Here is a 27,165-nt window from a genome sequence, read left to right as displayed (position 1 = left end):
CTAATGCACGTTCACACAGTTGAGCAGGGACCCTGGGCATCTTTCTTTTGGTGTTTTTCAGAGTCAGTAGAAAGGCCTCTTTATTGTCCTAATTTTTCATAACTGTGACCTTATTTGCCTACCGTCTGTAAGCTGTTAGTGTCTTAACGACAGTTCCACAGGTGCATGTTCATGAATTGTTTATGGTTCATTGAACAAGCATGGGAAACAGAGTTTAAACCTTTTATAATGTAGATTTGTGAAGTTATTTGGATTTTTTTCAAATTATCTTTTTGCTGAGTTTAGTAAGTCACCCTGGATAAGAGTGTCTGCTAAATTACCAAATGTATTTGTGAAAATTAACATTCCAAAATAATACACTGGGTATTAATTATTGGCTTTATTTTTGGGCGGAGATCATTTAAATAATTCTCAGCATGCGTTGCAATTGTTAGTTTTACATATATGTACATGTATATTTAGTTCAGTTAGCAGACGCTCTTATCACACCATAGTGTCATCAGACTTCTGATACCAATGCAGGGTGAAAGGTCGGCCACAAAATGGTGAACAGCTATAAAAAAGTATTTTGTTTTTTCAAAATACAGCCCTGGAAGGTATCTTGTTACAAAATACATTGGAGTGTACTCAGAAGTAATTGAAATACATATTTCAAATACATGTAACAGAAATACTGGCCAACTCTGTACACACACACACACACACACACACACTGCATAAGTGATTTGGTGTGTGGATGTGACGCCGGGAAGAATAAGAGCTAAACAGAGCTTCAACAACTAGTGTCAGAGCTGTGATTCTGCTCATCACTTCCATGTCACTGTGCTGTGGGATGTGATGACAGAGGAAGGGTGGTCAAAATTGAATCAAATGAGGGAATTGATTTGTGCATTTTGACACGTAGAAATGTCGGGACACACACAAAGCATGAAAACAAATTGGGTTTTGTCTCTTCAATGAGTGAACGTGAAGATTCGCTCATTGAAGATGCTGCTTGTCAAAATGAGGAGGCTGATTCAGTTGAAGTGCTGATCGAAGACTGTTGTTTTGATACAGGCTGAGTAAAATGAACATGCACACACAAATACACACACACAAACATGCACCCAGGCCAGACACAGATCACTTTGTCCTCAGGGGTATTTCTATTCTGATGCTTAGATTGACCATATTGAATCGTGTTCTCCAAAAACAAACTGTTTTCTCAGTACTCATTACCTGATCCAATATTCCTCATGCGTGTGTGTGTTTATGTGCGTGTGTGTGCGCGTGTGTGCCTGTGTGTGTGTGCATCCGTGTACTGTATGTGCGTGTGTGTGCGTGCATGTCTGTGTGCGTGTGTGTGCCTGTGTGTGTGTGTGCATCCGTGTACTGTATGTGCCCGTGTGCGCGCATTTCTGTCTGTGTGCGTATGCATGTGTGTCTGTGTTGGTGTGTGTTTAGGGCCCATGATAGATGCACTTTACACTCATTGAGATTCAAAGAGGACTTACAGTATTGATTGTAAATGTCAAATTGCTTTATTATCGTGGCTGGAGAGGCCTGGAATGAGTCCCAAATGGCACCCTATCCCCTATATACAGCACTATAGAGCCCTGGTCAAAAGTAGAAAAAAAGGGTGTCATTTGGAAAAGTTCTGAAGACAGCTCTATGTATCAGGGGCCAGAATCAATGAAGGCAGAAGGTGGTCTCTTTATATAATGACTCTGTATGTACAGTATCTATGACTAGATCAAATGAGCTGCCTACCAACTACACTTATAACATAAACATCCTGGTTGCGTCCCGGGCATCTTAATCCCTATATAGTGTACTACTTTTAATCAGTGCCCATAGTAGTGTGTTATGAAGGGAAATATTTCCATTTGGGACTCAACCCCTTCCTGTTAGTAGATTGGCTGGAATTGAAATCAACAGTTTTGACAGGTAATCACTTGAAATCATAAATATATTCATAAACAGCAGGCCTACAGTGCACGTTGATTGATTTCAGCTGGTTTCCCTACAACATATGCACTTGTGTAGCATATGATTTATACTTAATTAGATGTTGAGGCTACAGCACTTAGACTAAAATTGAATCAACCTTAGATATTCAGTGTTCACCCTCTAGGTGTACCCGTGGGGATGTTGGAGTGTAATGCAGTTGATGTTTTGTAACAGCAACACTATTCTACATAATTGTAAATGATACTGCTTTGAAAGCAGCTCACATGAAGCTCACTGCATGGTGCCTGAGGCAGAGAGGGGAAAGTGGTGGTTGGAAGTAAAGCTTTGTCAGTAATGATGTAGTACAGTTGGGAGAGAGAGAGAGGCTGTAGTCAGGATCAGACACAGACCTAAGGCAAAAGAGGATGATGATATTCCAACACAACCTCCCTCGATGCCCTTCCCCGACTAGGCTATCTCTTATAGCCCCAGTGTAACCAGGCTAGCCTCTGGAAGAAAACCCCTCCAGACGTTATTACCGGTGGCTCAGCGTGAATACGGAGGCTGGTGGCCATTACTCATCGTCCAGCTGAAGGATTAACCGCCGGGGCCCGCGTAGACGCAGTGGCGCAACCAGGCCATTACCGCGTCAGGTATGCGAACATTAAACTGGCCTAATCTGCCTGGACCAATGGGCTCTGTACGGCACGCCACTGAGGTGACTCCACATGGAAGGGAGTAGAGTTGGAGGAAGGCATAGAGAGGGATACAGTGGAGTGGAGGAAAGGAAGTGAGGGAAGGAGAAAAAAGAGGGGGGGGGTGAAAGAAGGTCTGAATCAGAGAGCTATAGAGAATGGATGAAGGGAGGGAAGGAGTAAAGGAAGGAGGGGAGATTGAGGGATGGAAGGACTGTCACAGAGAGTGTACAGAACAGGGACTCAGCAAGGGAGGAAAGGCTAATCCTTCAGAGGAGGAGCTGTAGAGATAAAGAGGAGAGGGATTCAGAGAGAGAGAGATTGTGTGAGTAATATTTACTGTTCACTTTTTATTGTTTATTTCACTTTTGTTTATCTGTTTCACTTGCTTTGGCAATGTAAGCATATGTTTCCCATGCCAATAAAGCCTTTTGAATTGATTTGAATTGAGAGAGATGGAGAGAGAGTGACAGAGAAGAGAGAAAGTGACAGAGAGAGAAATAAAAAAGAGGATTCTGAAAGAGAGAGAGAGAGAGAGAGGAGGCTGAGAGAGAGCGACTGATCACCCCAATCCACAAAAGTGGAGACAAATTTGATTCCAATAACTACCGTGGGATATGCGTCCACAGCAAGCTTGGGAAAATCCTCTGCATTATCATTAACAGCAGACTCAACATTTTCTCAGTGATAACAATGTACTGAGCAAATGTCAAATTGGGTTTTTACCAAATTACCGTACACCCTAATTGACAAACAAACAAACCGACACAAAGGCAAAGTATTATCATGCTATGTTGATTTCAAAAAAGCTTTCGACTCTATTTGGCATGAGGGTCTGCTATACAAATTGATGGAAAGTGGTGTAGGGAGAAAAAGATACGACATTATAAAATCCATGTACACAAACAAAAATTGTGTTAAAATTGGCAAAAAACACACACATTTCTTTCCACAGAACTGTGGGGTGAGACAGGGATGCAGCTTAAGCCCCACCCTCATCAATATATAAAGCAACGAATTGGTGAGGGCACTAGAACAGTCTGCAGTACCCCACCATATTCTTTAGTCAAATGTCTACTGTTTGCTGATGATCTGGTGCTTCTGTCTCTAACCAAGGACAGCCTACAGCAACACCTAGAGCTTCTGCACAGATTCTGTCAGACTTGGGCCCTGTCAGTAAATAACGGTGTTGCAAAAAAATATCCAGTTGCCAGGACCACAAATACAAATCCAACTAGACACTGTTGTCCTAGAGCACACAAAAAAGTATACATACCTCGGCCTAAACATCAGCGCCACAGGTAACTTTTACAAAGCTGTTAACGAGCTGAGAGACCATCAGAGACCATCAGATGAGAGACCATCAGATGACCCATCAAAAGGAACATAAAATTCTACATACCAATTAGGATCTGGCTAAAAATACTTAAATCAATTATAGAACCCATTGCCCTTTATGGTTGTGATGTCTGGGGTCCGCACACCAACCAAGAATTCACAAAATGGGACAAACACCAAATTGAGACACTGCATGCAGAATTCTGCAAACATGTGTACAATGTAAATCACCAAATAATGCATGCAGAGCAGAATTAGGCCGATACCCACTAATTATCAAAATCCAGAAAAGAGACGTTAAAAGGAAGCGATTCACAAACCTTCCATAACAAAGCCATCACCTACATAGAGATGAACCTGGGGAAGAGTCCCATACCCGAGCTGCTCCTAAGGCTCTGTTCACAAACACACAGACCGCACAGAGCCCCAGGACAGCAACAGAATTAGACCCAACCAAATCATGAGAAAACAAAAGGATAATTACTTGACACATTGGAAATAATTAACCCCCAAAAAACTGGAATACTATTTGGCCCTAAACAGAGAGTACACAGTGGCAGAATACCTGACCACCGTGACTGACCCAAACTTAAGGAAAGCTTTGACTATGTACAGACTCAGTGAGCATAGCCCTGCTATTGAGAAAGGTGGCTGAAGGCAGACCTGGCTCGCAAGAGAACACAGGCTATGTGCACACTGCCTACTGCCCACAAAATGAGGTGGCAACTGACCTGCACTTCCAAACCCCCTGCCAAATGTTTGACCATATTAGAGACACATATTTCCCTCAGATTACGCAGATACACAAAGAATTCAAAAACAATCCCAATTTTGCTAAACTCCCATATCTATTGGGTGAAAAACCACAGTGTGCCACAGTGTGCCATCACAGCAGCAATATTTGTGACCTATTGCCATAAGAGAAGTCCTACCAGTGAAAAACAAACACCATTGTAAATACAACCCATATTTGATTTATTATCCCTTTTGTACATTAACTCTTTGCACATAATATGACATTTGTAATGAGAGATAGAGAGAGCTAGCGAGAGCGCGAGAGAGAGAGAGAGAGAGAGAGAGAGAGAGAGCTAGCGAGAGCGCGAGAGAGAGAGAGAGCTAGCGAGAGCGCGAGAGAGAGAGAGAGCTAGCGAGAACACGAGAGAGCGAGAGTGAGAGAGGCTAAAGCGTCAGGAGCTGCAGTTTGGGCCCAGTGCTCTAGGGAGATATCACAGAAAGCTTACTGTACATGATAACAGGGGCTAGGTCAGAACTGGGAAGATTTAGCTAACATCACAGCTCTCTTGTTGGGTTACTGTAGTTGTACTGTATATTACACTATTGTAGATAAGGTATCCATCCAGACAACCAATCATCCACAAACACACACTAGGCTTGACAATATAGGCCTCGTTTTGTTTCACGTGGCTATCATGATGTCAGCCATTTTCAAACAGCATTTAGAAATTCTCTGTATTGTATGATCACACACAGAAACACATGGAAAAAGCGGCATTAATTTTTAACATGGAATATTTTGTGCACTATAGTTAAACAATTCTGATGGGATATGGAACATTCCTGGCAAACTTCAGTAGAAGGAGACGGTGTCAGATCCCACCATCAAACACAGAGATGCAGCAGACTACACCTTGGGAGAAGCCCCCCCCACACACACACACCCTTGAAAAAAAAACATACATACGCATGCACGACAAGCATTCGCCTTGGGAGAACGAAACCCAAACTCATTTGCAGCGATGGGGAGCACTCATTTTACATTGTTTTTACTGAACGACTATGGCAACAGAATGAAATAAACATCAAAAACATGAACATTTCCTGAATGTTCCCCTAGATACGGTTGTTATGTTCTTTTCAATTACTCTGCAGACGAGACATATTGGAAATGTCAGGCACATTACAGAGGCTGTCTGCATGACTGGGATGTTTCAGAGGGATAATTCTGGGAAATTACAGAAGGAGTTAAATCTCTGTCTGTCTGTCTGTCTGTCTGTCTGTCTGTCTGTCTGTCTGTCTGTCTGTCTGTCTGTCTGTCTGTCTGTCTGTCTGTCTGTCTGTCTGTCTGTCTGTCTGTCTGTCTGTCAAATCACAGGACATGGCAGATCAGTAACAGCAGAGTACAGCATGCTGCCTGCTGGCCCCCGATACCTGTAAGATACTGTACAGGAGAATGTAGTGACCTACGTATCTGACTCACCTGCCTTAGTTTAGGGAGAGGTGTAAGGTGAGTGGATGAGTGTGTGAGAGAACGGGGAGAGTTTTAGAGTTTTTGTCCTACCTGTCGTTGTTGGCGACAGGCCCTGTGTGTGTGCATGTCTGGTGGCAGTGGCAGACCCATCAGGCCTATCAGCCTGCCTAATGGCTGGGGGACTACATGGTCGTTTGTATGTGTGTGTGTACTGAGTTGTGTGATTCAGAGAAACAGATGTAGGTCATCCTCACTTCTATCACACTGATAATGTAGTGATACACCTGAGACAGCAGCAGAGAGACAATGCTGCCACAAGATCTGACTGTGACAAAACAGAACAGATCAGAACTGCTCAAAGAGAGCAGAACTGGACCTGCACATCACCATCGTCCGACCTGGGAGAGTAAAGGACGGGGAACACTATAAAGGAACATCGGCCGTGCCTAGACTTGTTGTGCTGTCGAGTCCCTCTGTGTCACATGGAGTCCTCTGGGGACATGTGTCCACAGCCTTTGGTAGAGACCTACAGTGCCTTGCAAAAGTATTCATCCCCCTTGGCGTTTTTCCTATTTTGTTGCATTACAACCTTTAATTTAAATAGATTTTTATTTGGATTTCAAGTAATGGACATCCACAAAATAGTTTTAAAAAATTGGTGAAGTGAAATGAAAAACAAAAACTTGTGTCAAAAAATTCTAAAATATATAAAACAGAAAAGTGGTGCGGGAAATATGTATTCATGCCCTTTGCTATGATTCCCCTAAATAAGATCTGGTGCAACCAATTACCTTCAGAAGTCACATAATTGGTTTAAATAAAGTCCACCTGTGTACAATCTCAGTGTCACCTGATCTGTCACATGATATCAGTATATATACATCTGAATTGCTTCAAGAAAAAAATAAGTAATAATAATAAACACGTTTGGTCTTCGCCAAGGTGGCATGTGGGAGATATATATGGAAGAAGGTACTCTGGTCAGATGAGACTAAAATTGAGATTTTTGGCCATCAAGGAAAACGCTATATGTGGCGTAAACCCAACACATCTCATTACCCCGAAAACACCATCCCACAGTGAAGCATGGTGGTGTCATGCCCTGACCTTAGTTTTCTATGTTTTATGTATTATTTTGTTCAGGTCAGTGTGTGACGAGGGTGGGTATGCTTGTTTGTCCTGTCTAGGGTTTTTTGTATATCATGGGTGTTTGTTAGTCTAGGTTTATTATAGGTCTATGGTGGCCTGAATTGGTTCCCAATCAGAGACAGCTGTTTATTGTTGTCTCTGATTAGGGATCCTATTTAGGTTGCCATTTGCCATTTTGGTTTTGTGTGTTATTGTCTATGTGTAGTTGCCTGTCAGCACTCGGTTTATATAGCTTCACGTTCATTTTGTTAGTCTGTTTAGTGTTCTTTCTTTTTTAAAAGAAGTATGTATTCATATCACGCTGCGCCTTGGTCTCATCAATAGGACGAATGTGACAGGTGGAGGCAGCATCATGCTATGGGGGTGTTTTTCATCGGCAGGGACTTTGAAACTGGTCAGAATTGAAGGAATGATGGATGGTGCTAAATACAGGGAAATGCTTGAGGGAAACCTGTTTCAGTCTTCCAGAGATTTGAGACTGGGATGGAGGTTCACCTTCCAGCAGGACAATGACCCAAGCATACTGCTAAAGCAACACTTGAGTGGTTTAAGGGGAAACATTTACATTTCTTGGAATGGCCTAGTCAAAGCCCAGACCTCAATCCAATTAAGAATCTGTGGTATGACTTAAAGATTGCTGTACATCAGCGGAACCCATCCAACTTGAAGGAGCTGGAGCAGTTTTGGAATGGGTTAAAATCCCAGTGGCTAGATGTGCCAAGCTTATGGAGACATACCCCAAGAGACCTGCAGCTGTAATTGCTGCAAAAGGTGGCTCTACAAAGTATTGACTTTGGGGGGATTGAATAGTTATGCACGCTCAAGTTTTCAGATTTTTTGTCTTATTTCTTGTTTGTTTCACAATAAAAAATATTTTGTGTCTTCAAAGTGTTAGGCATGTTGTGTAAATCAAATGATAGAACCCACCCCAAAATCCATTTTAATTCCAGGTTTTAATGAAGGCATCAAAATAGGAAAAATGCCAAGGGGGGTGAATACTTTCGAATGCCACTGTAGTTAATAGGCCAACTGAACAAAATATAGCCACTCATAATTAGATCATGTTGATTTGGAAGGCTGTATGAAATGATGGTGATGCGAAGCTGGATTTGAGAGAAACTCTTAGCTTGTTTACCGTGACTTGTTGTTGTGTGAGTTTTAACTTGGGGATTGGACTTGTTTTCACCCTGTACTGAATGTTGATGGCTTCCCTTTTAAGGAGGGAGCGCAGACCCAGTGAGTCTATTAGAAAAGATCAATGCTATCTCGATCAGAGGAATAACATTAGCTGTAATAACGGCAGGAAATGGATATGAAGATATTGGGCTTGAGGGAGATGCGATGATTACTATAATTAATGGACAATTGATTCTGTTACAATTACTGTTATTATAGGGATAATTATTGTTGGTTCGCCAGTAAGCTGTGTTCTTGTTAAACGTTAGGTAGGAATCCGGATCCTCATTATGATTCCCATTATGATCATAGATTTGAATAGAACACGTTATTGTCCACACAATGTGGATTGCTGCCTTTGACTCCACGGCGGCATCATATGTATTCAATTGTTTTGGAGCAAAGGTGTCATACAGGAGTAGTCCAATTGGAATTGTCACATATACCGAAAGTTCTAGTTGAGGTGAAGATGGATGCCTTGAATGAACTACCTGCTGTTATCCATCCACTGTCCCTGTCCCTCACACATCTTGTCATTTGACTTTAAGACTGACTGAGAGATGATTTCTCCCCTGGTGCTTCTACACAGCTTCTATACCTGCATTGCTTGCTATTTGGAGGTTTGGGCTGGGTTTCTGTACAGCACTTTGTGACATCAGCTGATGTAAGAAGGGCTTTGTAAATACATTTGATTTGATTGATTGGTGAGCGATAGAGAGAGAGAGAGAGGAGGAGGTGACTCCAAATGGCAGCCTGAATAAGTTTAGGATCCTCAGGCGCTCACTACAGGGTGGGGGCTCAGTGAGAGGCGCAAAGAGAAAGAGAGAGGTGGGCGGTGGGAGAGCACGTTTCATCTGGTTGGTCACTTTTCACAGCTAAGCGTTTAAGTCAAGGACGAGTTTTGTAATTGGAGCGCGACGGAATGGAATTCGTAATTCAGCGGAATGCTTAGTTCCGGCAACGAACCACGCTTTAGTGCCCCTGTCTTCCCTGATAATCTTCGCTCCAAACCCAAACCGCAGCGCCTGAACTGTGATGTAGTAATGCAATATTGAGCATTAGAAATGCTTATTTTTCAAAGCCCAGCACTTACTGGGAGTGGTGAGACTGGACAGGCACTCTCTCTCTCAGGTTAATATTTAGTGTGTGTGTCCGGCCTTAAAGAGAGCTAACGCACAAACACAAATACGCACACACACAGATCCTCAAGAGGTTCTACAGCTGTACAATTGAGAATATCTTGATCTGTTGCATCACCGCCTGGTATGGCAACTGCTTGGCATGAGACCGTAAGGCCCAGTACATCACTGGGGCTGAGCCTCCTGCCATCCTGGAGCTCTATACCAGGCGGTGTCAGAGGAAGGCCCTAGAATTTGTCAAAGACTCCAGCCACCCAAGTCATAGACTGTTCTCTCTGCTACCACATGGCAAACGGTATCGGAGTGCCAAGTCTTGCTCCGAACTCACTGGACTCTAACCCAGACATTCCAACACACACACTGCTGCTACTCTGTTTATTATCTATAGTAAACAGATGGCCTCGTCATTTTTACCCCTAGCTGCATATTAGTTCAATTACCTCATACATTGACTCAGAGGCTGTACTCCGTGTATATAGCTATGTTATTACCTTGAACCCCTTTTTAACCTTTATTTAACGAGGCAAGTCAGTTAAGAACAAATTCCTATTTTCAATTATGGCCTAGAAACAGTGGGTTAAGTGCCTTGTTCAGGGGCAGAACGGCAGATTTTTACCTCGTCAGCTCGGGGATTCGATCTCGCAACCTTTCGCTTACTAGTCCAACGCTCTGACCACTAGGCTACCCTTGCACATTGACGCGGAGCCGGTACTCTTTGTATATAACCTTGGTCTTGTTATTTATTGTATTACTATTTCCTTTTTCTATTTAGCACATTTTTCATACTTTTTAACTCTGCATTGTTGAGAAAGGCCTCGTGGGTAAGCATTTCATGGTCTGCAGATGTTGTATTCGACACATGTGACAAATACATTTTGATTTGATTGATTGGACATACCCCTCTCTCCCTCTGTAACACTTCATCATATCATCCACACAGCGCTGTGGGGTCAGAGTGGACATATCTTGTACTCAGTTCAGTCACGGAGAAAATACATGTCCTTAATGCAACCTCTCCTCTTTCTCTGCGCTTCGAGCTTGTTGGAGCCAACTACAGCCGTCCATGTTGGTAATTCTATGGTCTGGAGCTTTTAGATTTCTTGGCTCCCTCCATTTCTTTGGTAATGATGAGCACACGTGAGAGTGTACATTATGTACTGTAGTAGTACACGTGACAGCTTACGTACCTTATGTAGTAGTACACGTAAAGGCTATTTAATTGTCCGAATGGTGTAATGGTGAATGTATTGCTGCATTACAACCCCAGGGAGAGTACTACTACTGATGCATTACACTGAAATACCACTACAGGCTGCATGAGGCTGAGAGCAATGAAGGGTCTGTCCGTCCGTCCGCTTGAACAGGCTGGCTGGAGTAGTAGGCATCTTAATGGGCGACAATACGTGTTGAGGAGGAGTGCCCTCCTGCAAGGTAATCTGTTGTTCAATAGCTAACTGAGTGCACTTGAAATGCACAGTCCCTTTCTTCTACTCCCCTTGTGGTAATGGCCAAGTGATGGAGACGTTGTCCAAGGGTACACACTATAGACAAGTGAGACCGTCTATACCCTAGTGTCTGTGTAAACATACACTTCATTGTTGATGTTGATATGATGTCATTGACATCTGTGTGTATACAGAGGTTGCACTGATAGATGCCACACACTTACCATGTGTAGTGGGTTCGGCTTCTGTAGTGTAACACGTGGAGTTTCAATGACATCACATATTGAAAAACTCTCAATAGTTGTGCACAGATAATTGGCCAGTGTTACCGAGTGTTGATTTTTCAGTGTAACATTGCTCGTCTCTAAGTGTTAAATGAACACGCATTGGTGTAAAAGAACCCCAGTGTCGGTGTTAATACCTAGTTTTAAACCTTAACCACACATGCTCTATTGCAGGTTGATTTTTAGAATGGTTTGTTTCAATATCTTTTCGCATGTACAGTACCAGTCAAAAGTTTGGACACACCTATTAATTCAAGGGTTTTTCTTTATTTTTTACTATTTTCTACATTGTAGATCAATAGTGAAAATATCAAAACTATGAAATAACACTTATGGAATCATGTAGCAACCAAAAAAGTTTTAAACAAATCAAATTATATTTTAGAGTTTAGATTCTTCCAAGTAGCCACCCTTTGCCTTGATGACAGCTATGCACACTCTTGGAATTCTCTCAACCAGTTTCTTGAGGAATGCTTTTCCAACAGTCTTGAAGGAGTTCTCACATATGATGAACACTTGTTGGCTGCTTTTCCTTCACTCTGCTGTCCAACATATCCCAAACCATCTCAATTGGGTTGAGGTCAGGTGATTGTAGAGACCAGGTCATCTGATGCAGCACTCTGTCACTCTCCTTCTTGGACAAATAGCCCTTGCACAGCCTGGAGGTGTGTTTTGGGTCATTGTCCTGTTGAAAAATAAATGATAGTCCCACTAAACACAAACCGGATGGGATGGCATATTGCTGCAGAATGCTGTGGTAGCCATGCTGGTTAAGTGTGCCTTGAATTCTAAATAAATCACTGGCAGTGTCACCAGCAAAGCACCCCCACACCATCACACCTCCTCCTCCATGCTTCAAGGTGGGAACATGCGGAGTTCATCCATTTATCTACTCTGCATTTCACAAAGACAAGGCAGTTGTAACCAACAATCTCAAATTTGGACTCATCAGACCAAAGGAAAGATTTCCACCGGTCTAATGTACTTTGCTCCTGTTTCTTGGCCCAAGCAAGTCTCTTCTTATTGGTGTCCTTTAGTAGTGGTTTCTTTGCAGCAATTCGACCATGAAGGCCTGATTCACACTTGATGTTGAGATATGTCTGTTACTGGAATTCTGTGAAACATTTATTTGGGCTGCAGTCTGAGGTGCAGTTAACTCAATCAAATCAATCAAATGTATTTAGGAAGCCTTTTTTTTTACATCAGCAGGTTTCACAAAGTGCTATACAGACACCCAGCCTAAAACCCCAAATAGCAAGCAATGCGGATGTAGAAGCACGGTGGCTGGGAAAAACTCCCTGGAAAGGTAGGAACCTAGGAAGAAACCCAGAGAAGAAAAAGGCTCTGAGGAATGGACAGTTCTCTTCTGGCTGATCCAGGTGGAAATTTTAAGAGTACATGGCCATTTAAGGCCATATTGTTCTTCAAGATGTTCAAACGTTCATAGATGACCAGCAGGGTCAAATAAAAATCACATTGGTCGAGGGTGCAACAGGTCAGTACCTCAGAAGTAAATGTCAGTTGCCTTTTCATAGCCGAGCATTCAGAGGTTGAGACAGCAGGTGTGATAGAGAGAGAGAGCCAGAGAGTCGAATACAACAGGTCCGGGACAAGGAGAAAGAGAAAGAGAATTTGAGGGAGAATACTTAAATTCACACAGGACACCAGAAAAGACAGGAGAATTACACCAGATATAACAGACTGACCCTAGCCCCCCTGCACATAGACTATTGCAACATACGTAGATACTGGAGACTGAGACAGCTAATGGTGGGAGACTTCGGCGGCTCAGACCCCTTAACGGGTGGAGGAGAGACCTGAGAAAGCACAGCCTCTGGCCCCAACTAGTCGCTTAATGGGGAGATCCAGTTGAAAGTTTCTGGCTGAATGAGTGACACCTGTTGTGTATGCCGACAGCATTACTTTCCAGAAGCCTTTAAACTGTGCAGGGGGATTTATACTACTATCTGTGCTGGTGGCACAGCCACTGTTTCATCCTTTCCTACACTTAAATTGCCCTTGCCAAACAATTTCATCTGAAGCTGTGCTTGCAACACTGCTATCCTCACCATAAGGTGATAGTTCTCCTATATATGGGGCGGCAGGGTAGCCTAGTGGTTAGAGCGTTGGACTAGTAACCGAAAGGTTGCCGAGCTGACAAGGTACAAATCTGTCGTTCTGCCCCTGAACAGGCAGTTAACCCACTGTTCCTAGGCCGTCATTGAAAATAAGAATTTGTTCTTAACTGACTTGCCTAGTAAAATAAAGGTAAACAAATAAAATAAAATAAATATTATGAGTACTGCAATTAGATGACAGTGTTAAAATGTTACTACTTAGCTTTGGCTGGTGGAGATCTTGTAGGACCATGTCCAGATAAAGCGTCCTGGGTGAAAAAGTTGAATAAAAAAAGTAGAGCAAGGAAAAAACGAAGCACAATGTCTCCAGGTATACGTTGTTTCCTCCGACAGATTGGTGCGGCTGGCTTTTGGGTTAAGCGGGCATTGTGTCAAGAAGCTGTGCTGCTTGACTGGGTTGACCTTCGCCTCTCCCGAGTCCGTACGGGAGTTGCAGCGATGGAACTACCAATTGGATACTATGGAATTGGGGGGGGGAAATGAAAAGTTTGGCAGATAGCCAAGTAGCAACAAACAGCACTGAGACAAGTTAACTCTAATGAACTTATCTTTTGCAGCAGAGGTAACTCTGGGTCTTCCTTTCCTGTTCCGGTCCTCATGAGAGGCAGTTTCATCATAGTTTCTGGTTTTTGTGACTGCACTTGAAGAAACTTTCAAAAGTTCTTGACATTTTCCCTATTGACTTACTTCCACATCTTAAATAAATTATGGACTGTCGTTTCTCCTCGCTTATTTGAGCTGTTCTACCATAATATGGTCTTTTACCAAATAGGGCTTCTGTATACCACCCCTACCTTGTCACAACACATCTGATTGGCTCAAACACATTAAGAAGGAAGGAAATTCCACAAATTAACTTTTAAGAAGGCACACCTGTCAATTGAAATGCATTCCAGGTGACTACTTCATGAAGCTGGTTGAGGGAATGCAAAGAGTGTGCAAAGCTGTCAAGGCAAAGGGTGGCTACTTTGAAGAATCTCAAATCTCAAATATATTTTGATTTGTTTAACACTTTATATTTTTATTTTTTATTTCATATGTGTTATTTCATAGTTTTGATGTCTTCATTATTCTACAATGTAGAAAATAGTAGAAAATACAGAAAAAACCTTGAATGAGTAGGTGTGTCCAAACTTTTGACTGGTACTGTACTTTTATTAATTAATTAACATCATGTTACTCAAATATAAATAGCATACATTTTTCTAAACATATCCAATCTGTTACTTGGACTCATTGCACCCGTTACTGAAACGGTTCTTCCAGTCGAGACGGTTCAGGTATTGTCAGAGCTTAGCCTTCCCAACCCGGTGGTCATTCTTAATGCAGGTTTCTGGTGAATCTAAATTCTAAATGTTTGATACCCCCTCTCTGGCTGGATTGCAATAGGATTTGCAGATCACTTTGTAAACCAGCATAATGTGACTTTCAGGCCTGATGTGTCCTGTAAACCATGCATTTCAGGCCACTGTATTTATCTAAGCCCTCAAAATAAGTTCTGAAATGTGTGTTTTATTGTCTTATAAAACTGAAAATGGTTGAAGGAAACAACCATGTCTCTGTCACTAACAAATGAAGTAATGGGTACACAATTCACTCGAAAGGCAAGGCACTCTGGGAAATAAGCAAATAAGGCTTTACACTAAGCAGTGTGTTTATTGAACTCTGAAAAGTGTGGCATGGTATAGACAACTTGACAGTGTTAAGTAAACACTCTCTGTGTTGAATTAACACTGGAGAAGTTGCTCAGTGTGTCCGTGTCTGTGTGTGTGAGAGAGATTGGCAGTATCCTGGGATTACCCCAGTCAGTCCCAGCAGCAGAGTGATAACCAGAGTTGGGGAAGTTACTTTCGAAATGTAATCGATTACACCAGTCCAAAATTGTAATCAGTAATGTAACTTTTGGATTACCCAAACTCAGTAACGTAATCTGATTACATTCACTTTTAGATTACTTTCCCCTTGAGAGTCAATAGAATAAGACAAAAATGTATGTTACTAATTGAACAAAATCTATTGCAGGATAAATCAATGTTCAAGTTTACATAGCTGGCCATATATGGATGTTCATTTTTACTTTATAGTTTGGTTATGTAGGCTTCTTCCAACCCATCGCTTTCTAAGACATATAATAACGCGATTATATTATATGTTTACATTAAAAACCAAAGTCTATCAGAATTCCAGGCATTACAATAAATGATACACCTCTTGATGTTCAAGAATAGGACTTGGAAATATGGAGGTATGGATTAGCCAAATTGTTTTACCTGAGAGCATAACCCCAAAACTAAGGACTTATTAGCCAGCCCTACTCTGTTGTTCATGCTTTTGTTGTCATGGAGGACTGATTGGGCTCATTGATTCAAGTTGAAAAATAAATGCTGAGCTCATGGAATGGTATGCTTTGAGCACTACTGAAAAGTGCTATTTACATGTGAATAATTAATGCCTTATGCTGCAGTTACCATAGGCCTATTTTTTTACCTCTTTGTTGGTGACACTTTGATGTCTTGATAATATGCATCTGTTTAAAGGAAAATCCACAAACGGCCACCCCGCCTCTGTTTTGGTAAAAAGCTGAGGGATGGGCCTGGAGAAATGTAACCACACACAGATTAATAGACAGAGCTATGGATGCAAGAACTGACCGTCCATCAAAATTATCGTTTTAACCATGTTATGAGGTTATACAGTGTTTGTTTACATTTACAATGTTCACAAACATAGGAGAAAAACAAGCTTGTATGTTGGGTTCTCATGGAGTGTGACAGTTGAACTAAGATCATGAGGCATTTCTAAGTTATATTCTTCAAGAATCAATGGATATATATGAGAGCAGCAGTGTGATTCACATCAATGAGCTATGTAGATTAGAGGTTGGCCGATTTAATCGGAATGGCCGATTTAATTAGGGCCGATTTCAAGTTTTCATAACCTTTATTTAACCTTGCTTTAAATAGGCAAGTCAGTTAAGAACACATTCTTATTTTCAATGACGGCCTAAGAACGGTGGGTTAACTGCCTTGTTCAGGGGCAGAACGACAGATTTTTAACCTGTCAGCTTGGGGATTCAATCTTGCAACCTTACAGTTAACTAGTCCAATGCTCTAACCACCTGCTTTACATTGCACTCCATGAGGAGCCTGCCTGTTACGCGAATGCAGTAAGAAGCCAAGGTAAGTTGCTAGCTATTATTAAACTTATCTTATAAAAAACAATTAATCAATCATAATCACTAGTTAACTACACATAGTTGATGATATTACTAGTTTATCTAGCGTGTCCTTGCATATAATCGATGTGGTGCGTATTCGCGAAAAAGGACTGTCGTTGCTCCAAGGTGTAACTAACCATAAACATCAATGCCTTTCTTAAAATTAATACACAGTATATATTTTGAAACCTGCATATTTAGCTAAAAGAAATCCAGGTTAGCAGGCAATATTAACCAGGTGAAATTGTGTCACTTCTCTTGCGTTCATTGCACGCAGAGTCAGTGTATATGCAACAGTTTGGGCCGCCTAATTTGCCAGAATGTTTCGTAATTATGACATAACATTGAAGGTTGTGCAATGTAACAGGAATATTTAGACTGATGGATGCCACCCGTTAGATGAAATATGGAACAGTTCCGTATTTCACTGAAAGAATAAACGTCTTGTTTTCGAAATGATAGTTTCCAGATTCAACAATATTAATGACCTAAGGCTCATATTTCTGTGTTATGTCATAATTAAGTCTATGATTTGATAGAGCAGTCTGACTGAGCGATGGTAGGCACCAGCAGGCTCGTAAGCATTCATTCAAACAGCACTTTCGTGCGTTTTGCCAGCAGCTCTTCGTAACGCTTCAAGCATTGAGCTGTTTATGACTTCAAGCCTATCAACTCCCGAGATTAGGCTGGTGTAACTGATGTGAAATGGCTAGCTAGTTAGCGGGGTGCGCGCTAATAGCGTTTCAAACGTCACTCCCTCTGAGACTTGGAGTAGTTGTTTCCCTTGCTCTGCATGGGTGACGCTGCTTCGAGGGTGGCTGTTGTCGATGTGTTCCTGGTTCGAGCCCAGGTAGGAGCAAGGAGAGGGACGGAAGCTATACTGTTACACTGGCAATAATAAAGTGCCTATAAGAACATCCAATAGTCAAAGGTATATGAAATACAAATCGTATAGAGAGAAATTGTCCTATAATTCCTATAATAACTATAACCTAAAACTTCTTATCTGGGAATATTGAAGACTCATGTTAAAAGGAACCACCAGCTTTCATATGTTCTCATGTTCTGAGCAAGGAACTTAAACGTTAGCTTTTTTACATGGCACGTATTGCACTTTTACTTTCTTCTCCAACACTTTTGTTTTTGCATTATTTAAACCAAATTGAGCATGTTTCATTTTATTTGAGGCTAAATGTATTTTATTGATGTATTATGTCAAGTTAAAAGTGTTCATTCAGTATTGTTGTAATTGTCATTATTACAAATAAATGTAAAAAAGAATTGGCCGATTAATCGGTATCGACTTTTTTGGGGTCCTCCAATAATCGGTTTCGGCGTTGAAAAATCAAAATCAGTCGACCTCTAATGTAGATATCAAATAATAAGCGATATCCGTATTGCCGTAGACTACACCACTGCTGTCATCCTTACCTGCAAGCGTTTATTCAAGTTGGATATTCTTGGATGCCAACAGCAGCTGCACCATTGGAAGACATAGGTTGGACTGTAGCCTACAAAAAGCCTATTCCTGCTCTTTTCCCGCGATCCATCAAACCCATTTAGTGTGTCATCATAGTGGTCTCTGACTTGTGGTCAGACTCGTTCAGGTGGAACAAACAAACTTTTTTCAGTGCTGATTTGAATGTCATTGAGACAAACAGAGAAGTGTCAAAGATTTTTTCCCCCACAAGCATCCTTTCTGAATTTAAAAGTAATCTAGTTTTTCAAGTGTCTGTAATCTGATTACAATATTTTTGCTCATAATGTAATGGATTACAGTTACCTTTTTATTTTTTTTACATCTCTCACATGTAACAGATCACATGTAATCCGTTACTCCCCAACCCTGTGGTTTAAGTGAAGGTTATGGATGGAGATAATGACATAAAGCCTAGAGTATTGACTTCTCTAAAGACAGCTTTATTCCATAGGAAGGAGAGTGGCTAGCAGAGTGGAGCTAATTGCCCTATTTTCTGTGACTTTGGTAGAGGCCGCAAATATACACACAGATCACACACAATATACACACAGGCTCAGCCCCACTAAAGCACATATTTACCATTTCCTCCTATAATACCTGCACAGTGAGGGAGGGATGGAGAAGATATCGAGAGGAGAGAATGAGAGGGAGGGAGGGAATAAAAGAGACAGAAAAAGATAGGGAGAGTGTGTGTGTGTGTGTGTGTGTGTGTGTGTGTGTGTGTGCGCGCGTGTGTGTGTGGCTGTACAGCTAACATCTGCTGGGTGGATCCCCATGCTCTCAGCAGAGTGTAATGGAGACTGCTATCTCCAGACGTGCTTCTTTTATAATGAAGGGCTTAGTGCTCTGAGGACTGCCTCTCTCTCTCTTGCTGCTCTTTATCCTTTCTCGCTCTGTTTTTTCTCTCTTTCTCCCCGTAATTCTACCTCTGTCTGTTTCATTCTCCCCATCTCCCCCCCCCATTTCCTGTCTCTCTTTCTCTCTCGTTCCAACCCCTTTCTATCCTCCCCTCCCTTTCCCTTCTCTCTTTCTGTGACAAAAACTCTCACCGGAGGAGATCTCTCTCTGTATGTGCACACTGTCCTGTCAGTGCTCTGCTCTCCCTGCCCACGTTCACCCAGGGCTCCTTCTGCTGTAATCTACAACTTGAGCTGCTCTGTATCCTATTAAAGTAGATAACACAGACCGTTGTGAAGATTACTCAGATCAAATATTAGGAGTTGAGTGTCCATGTCGTTGGATGAGCATTTGATGAGTCACTGAAGAGGGAAATGGGGCAAATCGCGTATGGCACCCTATTCTCCACATATAGTGCACCAAAAGTATTGCTCTAAGAAGGAGTGAATCCTAACTTGCAATTAAATCAAAATTCCCCTTAGTTATACGTCAATGTCAGTGGGACACAGTGACATTTTGAATTAAATGGTAATTTTTTGGTAGGATTCTTCCCTACCTTAGTCTGACTGTATGAGTAGCACCTACTGCATACATGTGTCTTCTAGCCCTATTCTTCCTCTAGGCAGCTGTTGTTGTGTTGGTACGATATGTACTTTCCAGAGCTGATGTGAGAGGAGAGTGATGTCACCGGGACAGAGAGCTTAGCTAACAGGGTGACCTGCTATTTGAGTCACACCTAGCTGGCATTGAGGAACTGCTCACACATGGATTCTACATTCATACCATTCTTCCACAGGCGCCGCTCCAGGTTTCCCATAAATGTTCAACTGGGTTGAGATTTGGTGACTGCGATGGCCATGGGATATGGTTTACGTTGTTTTCATGCTCATCAAACCGTTTAGTGACCACTCGTGCCCTGTGGATGGGGGCATTGTCATCCTATGGCGGCATAGCCATAGTAGGCAAAATAATGGCCTGCCAAGCATTTTTATACATGACCCTAAGCATGATGGGACGTTAATTGCTAAATTAACTCAGGAACCACACCTGTGTGGAAGAACCTGCTTTCACTATACTTTGTATCCCTCATTTACTCAAGTGATTCCATTATTTTGGCAGTTACCTGTAGCTAGCAGATCGTAACTAGCTAATGTGATGCTCCATTGAGCGTTATAGGATAGGTACTGTTTGACGTAGCATAGAGCATTTTTGACCAACCTTAACTTGTTGATAGTATCTTCATTCTCGATTCGGCCAAACATGTATCTTGGAGGTGGTTTGTTTGAATTTTGAAGATGCTTCGTTATTAAAATGTTTTGCTTCAAAAACAATGTGTATGCTGCCATCTTGTCTATTTCAAATGTTCCCTCATTGAGGCAGATGGGTCCACCTTAAAGTGCAGTATGTCACGACGACACACACCTGTCTTGATCAATTGGCTGAACGAAGATAGTATCGCCAAGTTAAGTTTGGTTTGAAAATTCTCTGTGCTACGCCACACAGTACCTATCCTGTAACGGCTAATGGAGCATCACATTAGCCCTCTAGTTAACTCACACCTATAACGCTAACTGACACGGAGTTCATACTGTTTCCATGCCAAAGTCGTGGCATACAGGCCTCAAGGCCTGCCTAGAAATGTGTACCAGTCTACACCGTTAGTACATTGTCAGAGCACACTGTACACACACGCATTATACACACACACACACACACACACACCTACCTAGCGGAAAATAGAGAGAGTGAACACGTGAACGATGATGAAGGCCAGTGATGAAGATGCCTCTAGCGACTTGCTGGCCCAGCGTGATGACTCAGTCACGATTTATGGCATTGTTTGAATGACTGACCATCTGTGGGCTAAAAACACACCTTTATCTGTGGCAATCTCGATGAAGAGACATTCCCACATATAACGACGTGCGCTGAGAGTCAGGAAGCAAGTTCAAGGAGTGAGTGTTTTAATAAATAAACGCAACATAATACGAAACATGAAACAGAAACAATAACGACTGGGGAAGGAACCAAAGGGAGAGACATATATAAAGGTAATCAGGGCAGTGATGGAGTCCAGGGGAGCCTGATGACGCACAGGTGCGCGAAACGATGGTAACAGGTGTGAGCCATAATGAGCAGCCGGAGAGGGAGCACACGTGACACCACATAAGTCCTAAGGTCACTGAAGCCAGGAGAGGTGAAGACTTGATGAAACTTGAATCGACTAAATGAATGTTACTTTGTAAAATAAATTGTCATGTTTGGATTGTTTAAAGAGTTCCTAAAGAGCTATGCATTTTGATATGTTTCATGCTACTATAAGTGCTATGGATTTATTGTTACAGGGAGTCTGTGTTACTCTGTTTGCTTGACAGCGGATAGTTCAGAGAGGAGCGACACAGGAGTGACGGTGTGGTTATTACATTAGAGAAGGAGTGTGAAGTTCTATGTTTGAATGTTTTGGGCCATGAAAACTGATGTTAATTAGACGATAGGAGATACTGGGAGTTGGCATTCTTGGAAGAATAAAAAATGGGTTTGAACTTAGATCATGTTGTCATTGGTTAATTCTCCTGGTGTACGTTTTGTGTGTCGTAGTGGGGAATTTTCTATGCTATTAAGACTCAAGATATTTTGTATAATTTCGATTGTGAAGATTTCTGGTGTCTACCATTTGTTAATTGTATTCATTGGGTAACTGTAATAATTATGGATACTTTAAAATGGATACGAACTGTAGTACTCACATTTCTGAGTAATATTCTTTGAGTTATTATTTGGTGAAATGTCTAATGGTAAACGCTATTAATAATAGACAAAGCATCAATGCTTGGTCTCTAACGCTGCGTCTCTGAGTCAAGGTTAACTCAATCATGAAATGCTAGGACATTGATTGCAAGACATTAGCTCCTTGTCCCTCGGCCTCTTAATAATTGTATGAAGGTAAACCTAGACTTGTGCATCTTATAGTATTCTGAGTGATGATTGCAAGGTTTGCAAACCTTGGCTATGACCATTGGATACAATTATGGACCAATAGCATTCATGTGATAATGGAGTGAGATTGATGAATGTAGTTTGTTGTTATACTCAACATAATGTTTGGGTAATTTCCACCACACACACACACACACACACACACACACATTTCAACGTCTAAGCCTTCTCTCGTCTTCTTTCCGGATGCTCTCATTAGAGAGGATATACTGTAAATTGGTATTACTGTCGACATGTGTAATCTTGTTCACGCCTGTTCTCTCTTGGCGAGGGAGGGGGCGGTGGAGCACTGGTTTGTTTTCCTCCTCAGCGGAACGCTGTGCTGGCTAGCCGGGGCTGTGTTGTGCTGTTGTGACTGTAGAAGCGTGACTGGCCATCTGCTAGCTGTGATTCCTGCGCCATGCTATAGTCAGGGATGGACACAGATGAGTGGTTGCGCTTTGAGAGAAATCCCTGCGATGGTGGAGGGGTCTGTGTGTATGTGTTTGTGTGTGTGCGTACCACTTGGTGATATGATACCAAAGGGGTTTTGTCAAGTATAATTTCTGACAAAGTATAGTAAACAGTGTAGGGTTATCAGTGTATCGTTTATATCAGCGTATGGTTTATATCAGCTTGTGTTTTATATCAGCTTATGGCTTATATCAGCGTATGGCTTATATCAGTTTATGATTTATATCAGCATATGGCTTATATCAGTTTATGGTTTATATCAGCGTATGGTTTATATCAGCGTATGGTTTATATCAGCATGTGGCTTATATCAGCTTATGGTTTGTATCAGCTTATGGTTTGTATTAGCATATGGCTTATATCAGCTTATGGTTTATATCAGCTTATGGTTTATATCAGCATATGGCTTATATGAGTGTAGATTGGTCGATGTACAGTTGTTAGTGTTTAGTTTCTACCAGTGTGTAGTTTTTGAAAAAGTGCAAAACTAGCAGAATGGCTATTTCACTTGTAGAATGGTTACAGTATATTGATTCCTTCCCTCCCGTCTCCAGATGTACATCCAGACCACTACCCTGACTATCTCGCTCAGCCTCAGCGCCTCTGTCTCTCTGGGGATGCTGTACATGCCCAAGGTCTACGTCATCATCTTCCACCCTGAGCAGAACATCCCCAAGCGTAAACGCAGCTTCAAGGCCATCGTCACCGCCGCCGCCATGTCAGGCAAGCTGCAGAAGGGGGGCGACAGACCCAACGGAGAGGTCAAGACGGAGCTGTGTGAGAGCATGGAGACCAACAGTGAGTAAGAACACACCTTTACTAACCTATACATAATACACTTATATATCTAATGATATATTGCATACACTTATACTAACAGTATGCATATATACATCTACACCAGGGTACCCCAACTGCCGGCCCGTGGGCTGAATGGTTTTATTTGGCTCCCCAAGTTTAAAAAATAAATAAAATAAAGTGCTTGTTGAAATTTCATTGTTGGACATAAAAAACTGTCAAAACACCAGGAAATCAGCTCCAATGAATGAAACATTTTGGAAATCAATTATTCCCATAGTAGAGAGACACGTGATCGTATACAAATGTTAGTAAGGTCTGAAATTATTATGTTTTAGTCAAACATATATTTTTGGGCTTCTTGCGGTCAATTTGCTGTCTCCAAGTTATTTGTAATTATATTCCGGCCCCCGACCATCCACTCAAAAAACAATCAGCCCGTGGCTGAATCTAGTTGATGATCCCTGGCCTACACTAATATAACTAACAAACTATATACCTAAACTAAAAAAAAATCTATAGATCTACACTAACACACAACAGAAATAATCTATACAACTACACTGATATAACCAACCGTTTGATAATCTCGACAACGACAGTATAACAGTAGTTGTAGTAGTTACATGTAAATTGGGCCTTTTTCATATCTCTCATTCAAATATCAGTACTTTTAATTTATAAAAATGTCATCTGAATTGTAAACAATGTTCTTGATAGAGCAGCTTGAGTGCTGCAACCTGTTTTTTTTTTTAGCACAGTTGTTTACAGCACATACAGAGTGTTCAAATGAGCTTCCCATTCAGCTTAACTATGTGCAACAGCTTTCGTAAACTTCAAAGCTTTGTTGTGTGCGGAGCTAGTCGGGCCTCTTCAACACTACGACCTGGAAATGTTAGTCTTTCTCCCGTGGAGACTCAGAGTGGGTGTTTAAAGCATTTATTTGAGCACAGAGTTGATCTGGGTGTTCTGAGAGGTTTAGAAGGTTCTGGAATGTTTGGAGTAATTAGCGTTCATTTTCTGTCTTCTGAACTGCAGCAGATTTGAACGATTTCTTCATTACAGACCTGAACGCGAAGAAGTCTCGCAGTCAGCAGTTTGGTCGGCTTGAATAACACACAATAACACATGTATGCACACACACGTTTGCACGGACACACACACGAACAACAACACACGGACAACAACACAACAAACAGCACAGGTCACTCACACACCTATTCCCTCAGTGGCACAACTGACTGGACTCATACAGTTTCACAAACCCCAGCCTGAGACATTATTTTCAAATGCTATCTGCCTAGGGTTTGTGTTGTGTGAAGAAGAAACTGTTGGAACAGTTTTGATTCCTACAGTTTGACACATTCTCTCTTACAATCCTCATATAAACAAGGCGGGTACAGGGCACCGTCTTGACGATAGCTCAGTGCCAGCGGTCCGTGGTCGCTTAAAAACCACTGACATTTACAACCAACAGCTACAGGGGACGTATAATGGACTTGATAAACACAGCCTCAGACCCCAGACGCAGGTGTGCACTAATATTACGGTCAATAGGAAATATATATCCCTTGATATATTTCCTCTCCTCTCTTCCCCCCTTTCCCCCCCTGGCAGCTTCATCAACTAAGACAACATATGTCAGCTACAGTAATCATGCCATCTGAACAGCACCAAAGTGGAGGGAGGGCTGAGAAAAGGAGCTGTCACGGACAGATGACGGACTAAAAGACGGACAGACCGATGGAGCTCCCACCGCCACCGGTAACCAAGCATGAGACATTTTATATTGTTCTGACAGCATCAAACCTTACTACCACCAGAGAGGCGGGACCACAAAGACCAACCACCAATCAGTGGGCCCCGTTCGCTCTCTTCCTGCAAATCACAGCACAACGGTCCTGCCATAAACTTTGAACTAACCGTGAAGACAATGGTTTAAAAAATAATCCACTGCAGGCTATAATGGTCCAGAGAAAAAAAGAAAGAAAAAAGAAGAAAAACGTAACAAAACAAAACTGTGTAAAAGTTCTACATAAGGGTACATGGGAGATTAAAAGACATTAAAAGAGTTTAAAATTTAAAAATATTTAAAAGAGAAAATAGAAGAAACTATGAGAATCGACCATGATGTTTATTGTTATTCTACTTGTAAGTATTTTTGTGGTTGTGAAGATTTTTTCATTCTTGTCCCAGCTGTCGTGCGACCTTGCATATTCAGAAAGTTTGTCTCTTGTATCGAATGGCTAACTGGATGGATAGCCCTGGGTTGTGAATCTGTAAATCCCCTGGTTGAAGCATGCCAGTTTTTATACAAATGATTTATTTATAATAAAGGAATGTTTTGCAAATGTATAGATTTGTGCTTATGCTTTTAAGATACAATGCAGACACCAATTGTATATGTTTTTGTTTATTACTATATTAGTGACCGACTTGCTAGATTCGGTATTCTGTAGCAATATTTGAAATTGAGTTGGGGAACAATGGGAAAGTAAATAACACACTGGACACTCTGGCCAAGGAGTAGGGTTGATCCGAGCATTCTGTCCTAACAACAGCAGTCAAGCACCCAAGCTAACTGGCTAATGTTGGCTAGCTTGCTAGCTACTTCCAGACACAAATGAGCTCACTGACAATTTTACTCGTCCTATCAGAGCTGGTTAGGCTGTTTTTATGTTATCCAAAGCCTTGTTGACTGCAACTGTGCTGCTGGCAACAATTTAATGATGCTTTTTTTGGCAGTTTTTACTGACACCGGTCATATTCAACAGGTGTTGAACATTCATAAGTTCGTCAGTTATTCAGCGCTGGCACACTCACATGAGAGTGCTCTGAAATCAGAGTAGATAGCCAGAGGGAATTTACCAGCTAGCTAGCTAAACAATGAACCATAATCCCAACTCATAACGTTACTACCCTGCATGAATTTGCAATTAGCTAACCAACCAGGTTCAATGTTGGCTTGCTAACATTAGGCTATAACTAGAAAAGCTTCATGAAATAGTACCCGCAAAACACCAGTCTCAACGTCAACAGTGAAGAGGCGACTCCGGGATGCTGGCCTTCTAGGCAGAGTTCCTCTGTCCAGTATATGTTTTCTTTTGCCCATCTTAATCTTTTATTTGTATTGGGTAGTGGCTTTTATTTGCAACTCTGCCTAGAAGGCCAGCATCCCTGAGTCGCCTCTTCGCTGTTGATGTTGAGACTGGTGTTTTGCAGGTAGTATTTAATGAAGCTGCCAGTTGAGGACTTGTGAGACGTCTGTTTCTCAAACTAGACACTCTAATGTACTTGTCCTCTTGCCCTGGGGCCTCTCACTCCTCTTCCTATTCTGGTCAGGGCCAGTTTGCATTGTTCTCTGAAGGGAGTAGTACACAGCGTTGTACGAGATCTTCAGTTTCTTGGCAATTTCTCGCATAGAATAGCCTTCATTTTTCAGAACAAGAATAGACTGACGAGTTTCAGAAGAAAGATCTTTGTTTCTGGACATTTTGAGCCTGTAATCGAACCCACAAATGCTGATGCTCCAGATACTCAACTAGTGTAAAGAAGGTTTATGTAGATATTCCATTAAAAATCAGTTAAACATTGTACAGCCTCATAACATGATTAAAACATTAATTTTGATATCATAGATGGTCAGTCATTGTATCCACATCTGTCTGGGGCGGCAGGGTAGCCTAGTGGTTAGAGCATTGGCCGAGTAACCAAAAGATTGCAAGTTCAAATCCCTGAGCTGTCAAGGTACAAATCTGTCGTTCTGCCCCTGAACAGGCTGTTCCTAGGCTGTCATTGAAAATAGGAATTTGTTCTTAGCT

General features: G+C 41.7%; 1 protein-coding gene across 2 annotated transcripts in view; it reads left to right on the top strand.

The window, feature by feature from the left end:
• LOC112215038 (metabotropic glutamate receptor 8) overlaps positions 1-25,698 on the top strand; it is a 249,569-nt gene extending 223,871 nt beyond the window's left edge. Inside the window, exons 10-11 of one of the 2 annotated variants that reach the window (XM_042298071.1) lie at positions 23,101-23,348; positions 24,962-25,698. In XM_042298071.1, coding sequence (XP_042154005.1) covers positions 23,101-23,348; positions 24,962-24,974 — 261 coding nt within the window. In that variant the 3' untranslated portion in view covers positions 24,975-25,698. The remainder of the gene's footprint in view (positions 1-23,100; positions 23,349-24,961) is intronic. The other variant, XM_042298070.1, reaches the window with a different exon arrangement.
• The last annotated feature ends 1,467 nt before the right edge of the window (positions 25,699-27,165 follow it).

Source organism: Oncorhynchus tshawytscha, linkage group LG15 (genome assembly GCF_018296145.1).
Source record: "Oncorhynchus tshawytscha isolate Ot180627B linkage group LG15, Otsh_v2.0, whole genome shotgun sequence".
Taxonomy (NCBI): domain Eukaryota; kingdom Metazoa; phylum Chordata; class Actinopteri; order Salmoniformes; family Salmonidae; genus Oncorhynchus; species Oncorhynchus tshawytscha.
The sequence above is the reverse complement of the archived record's forward strand: the minus strand, read 5'-3'. Positions and strand labels throughout refer to the sequence as shown.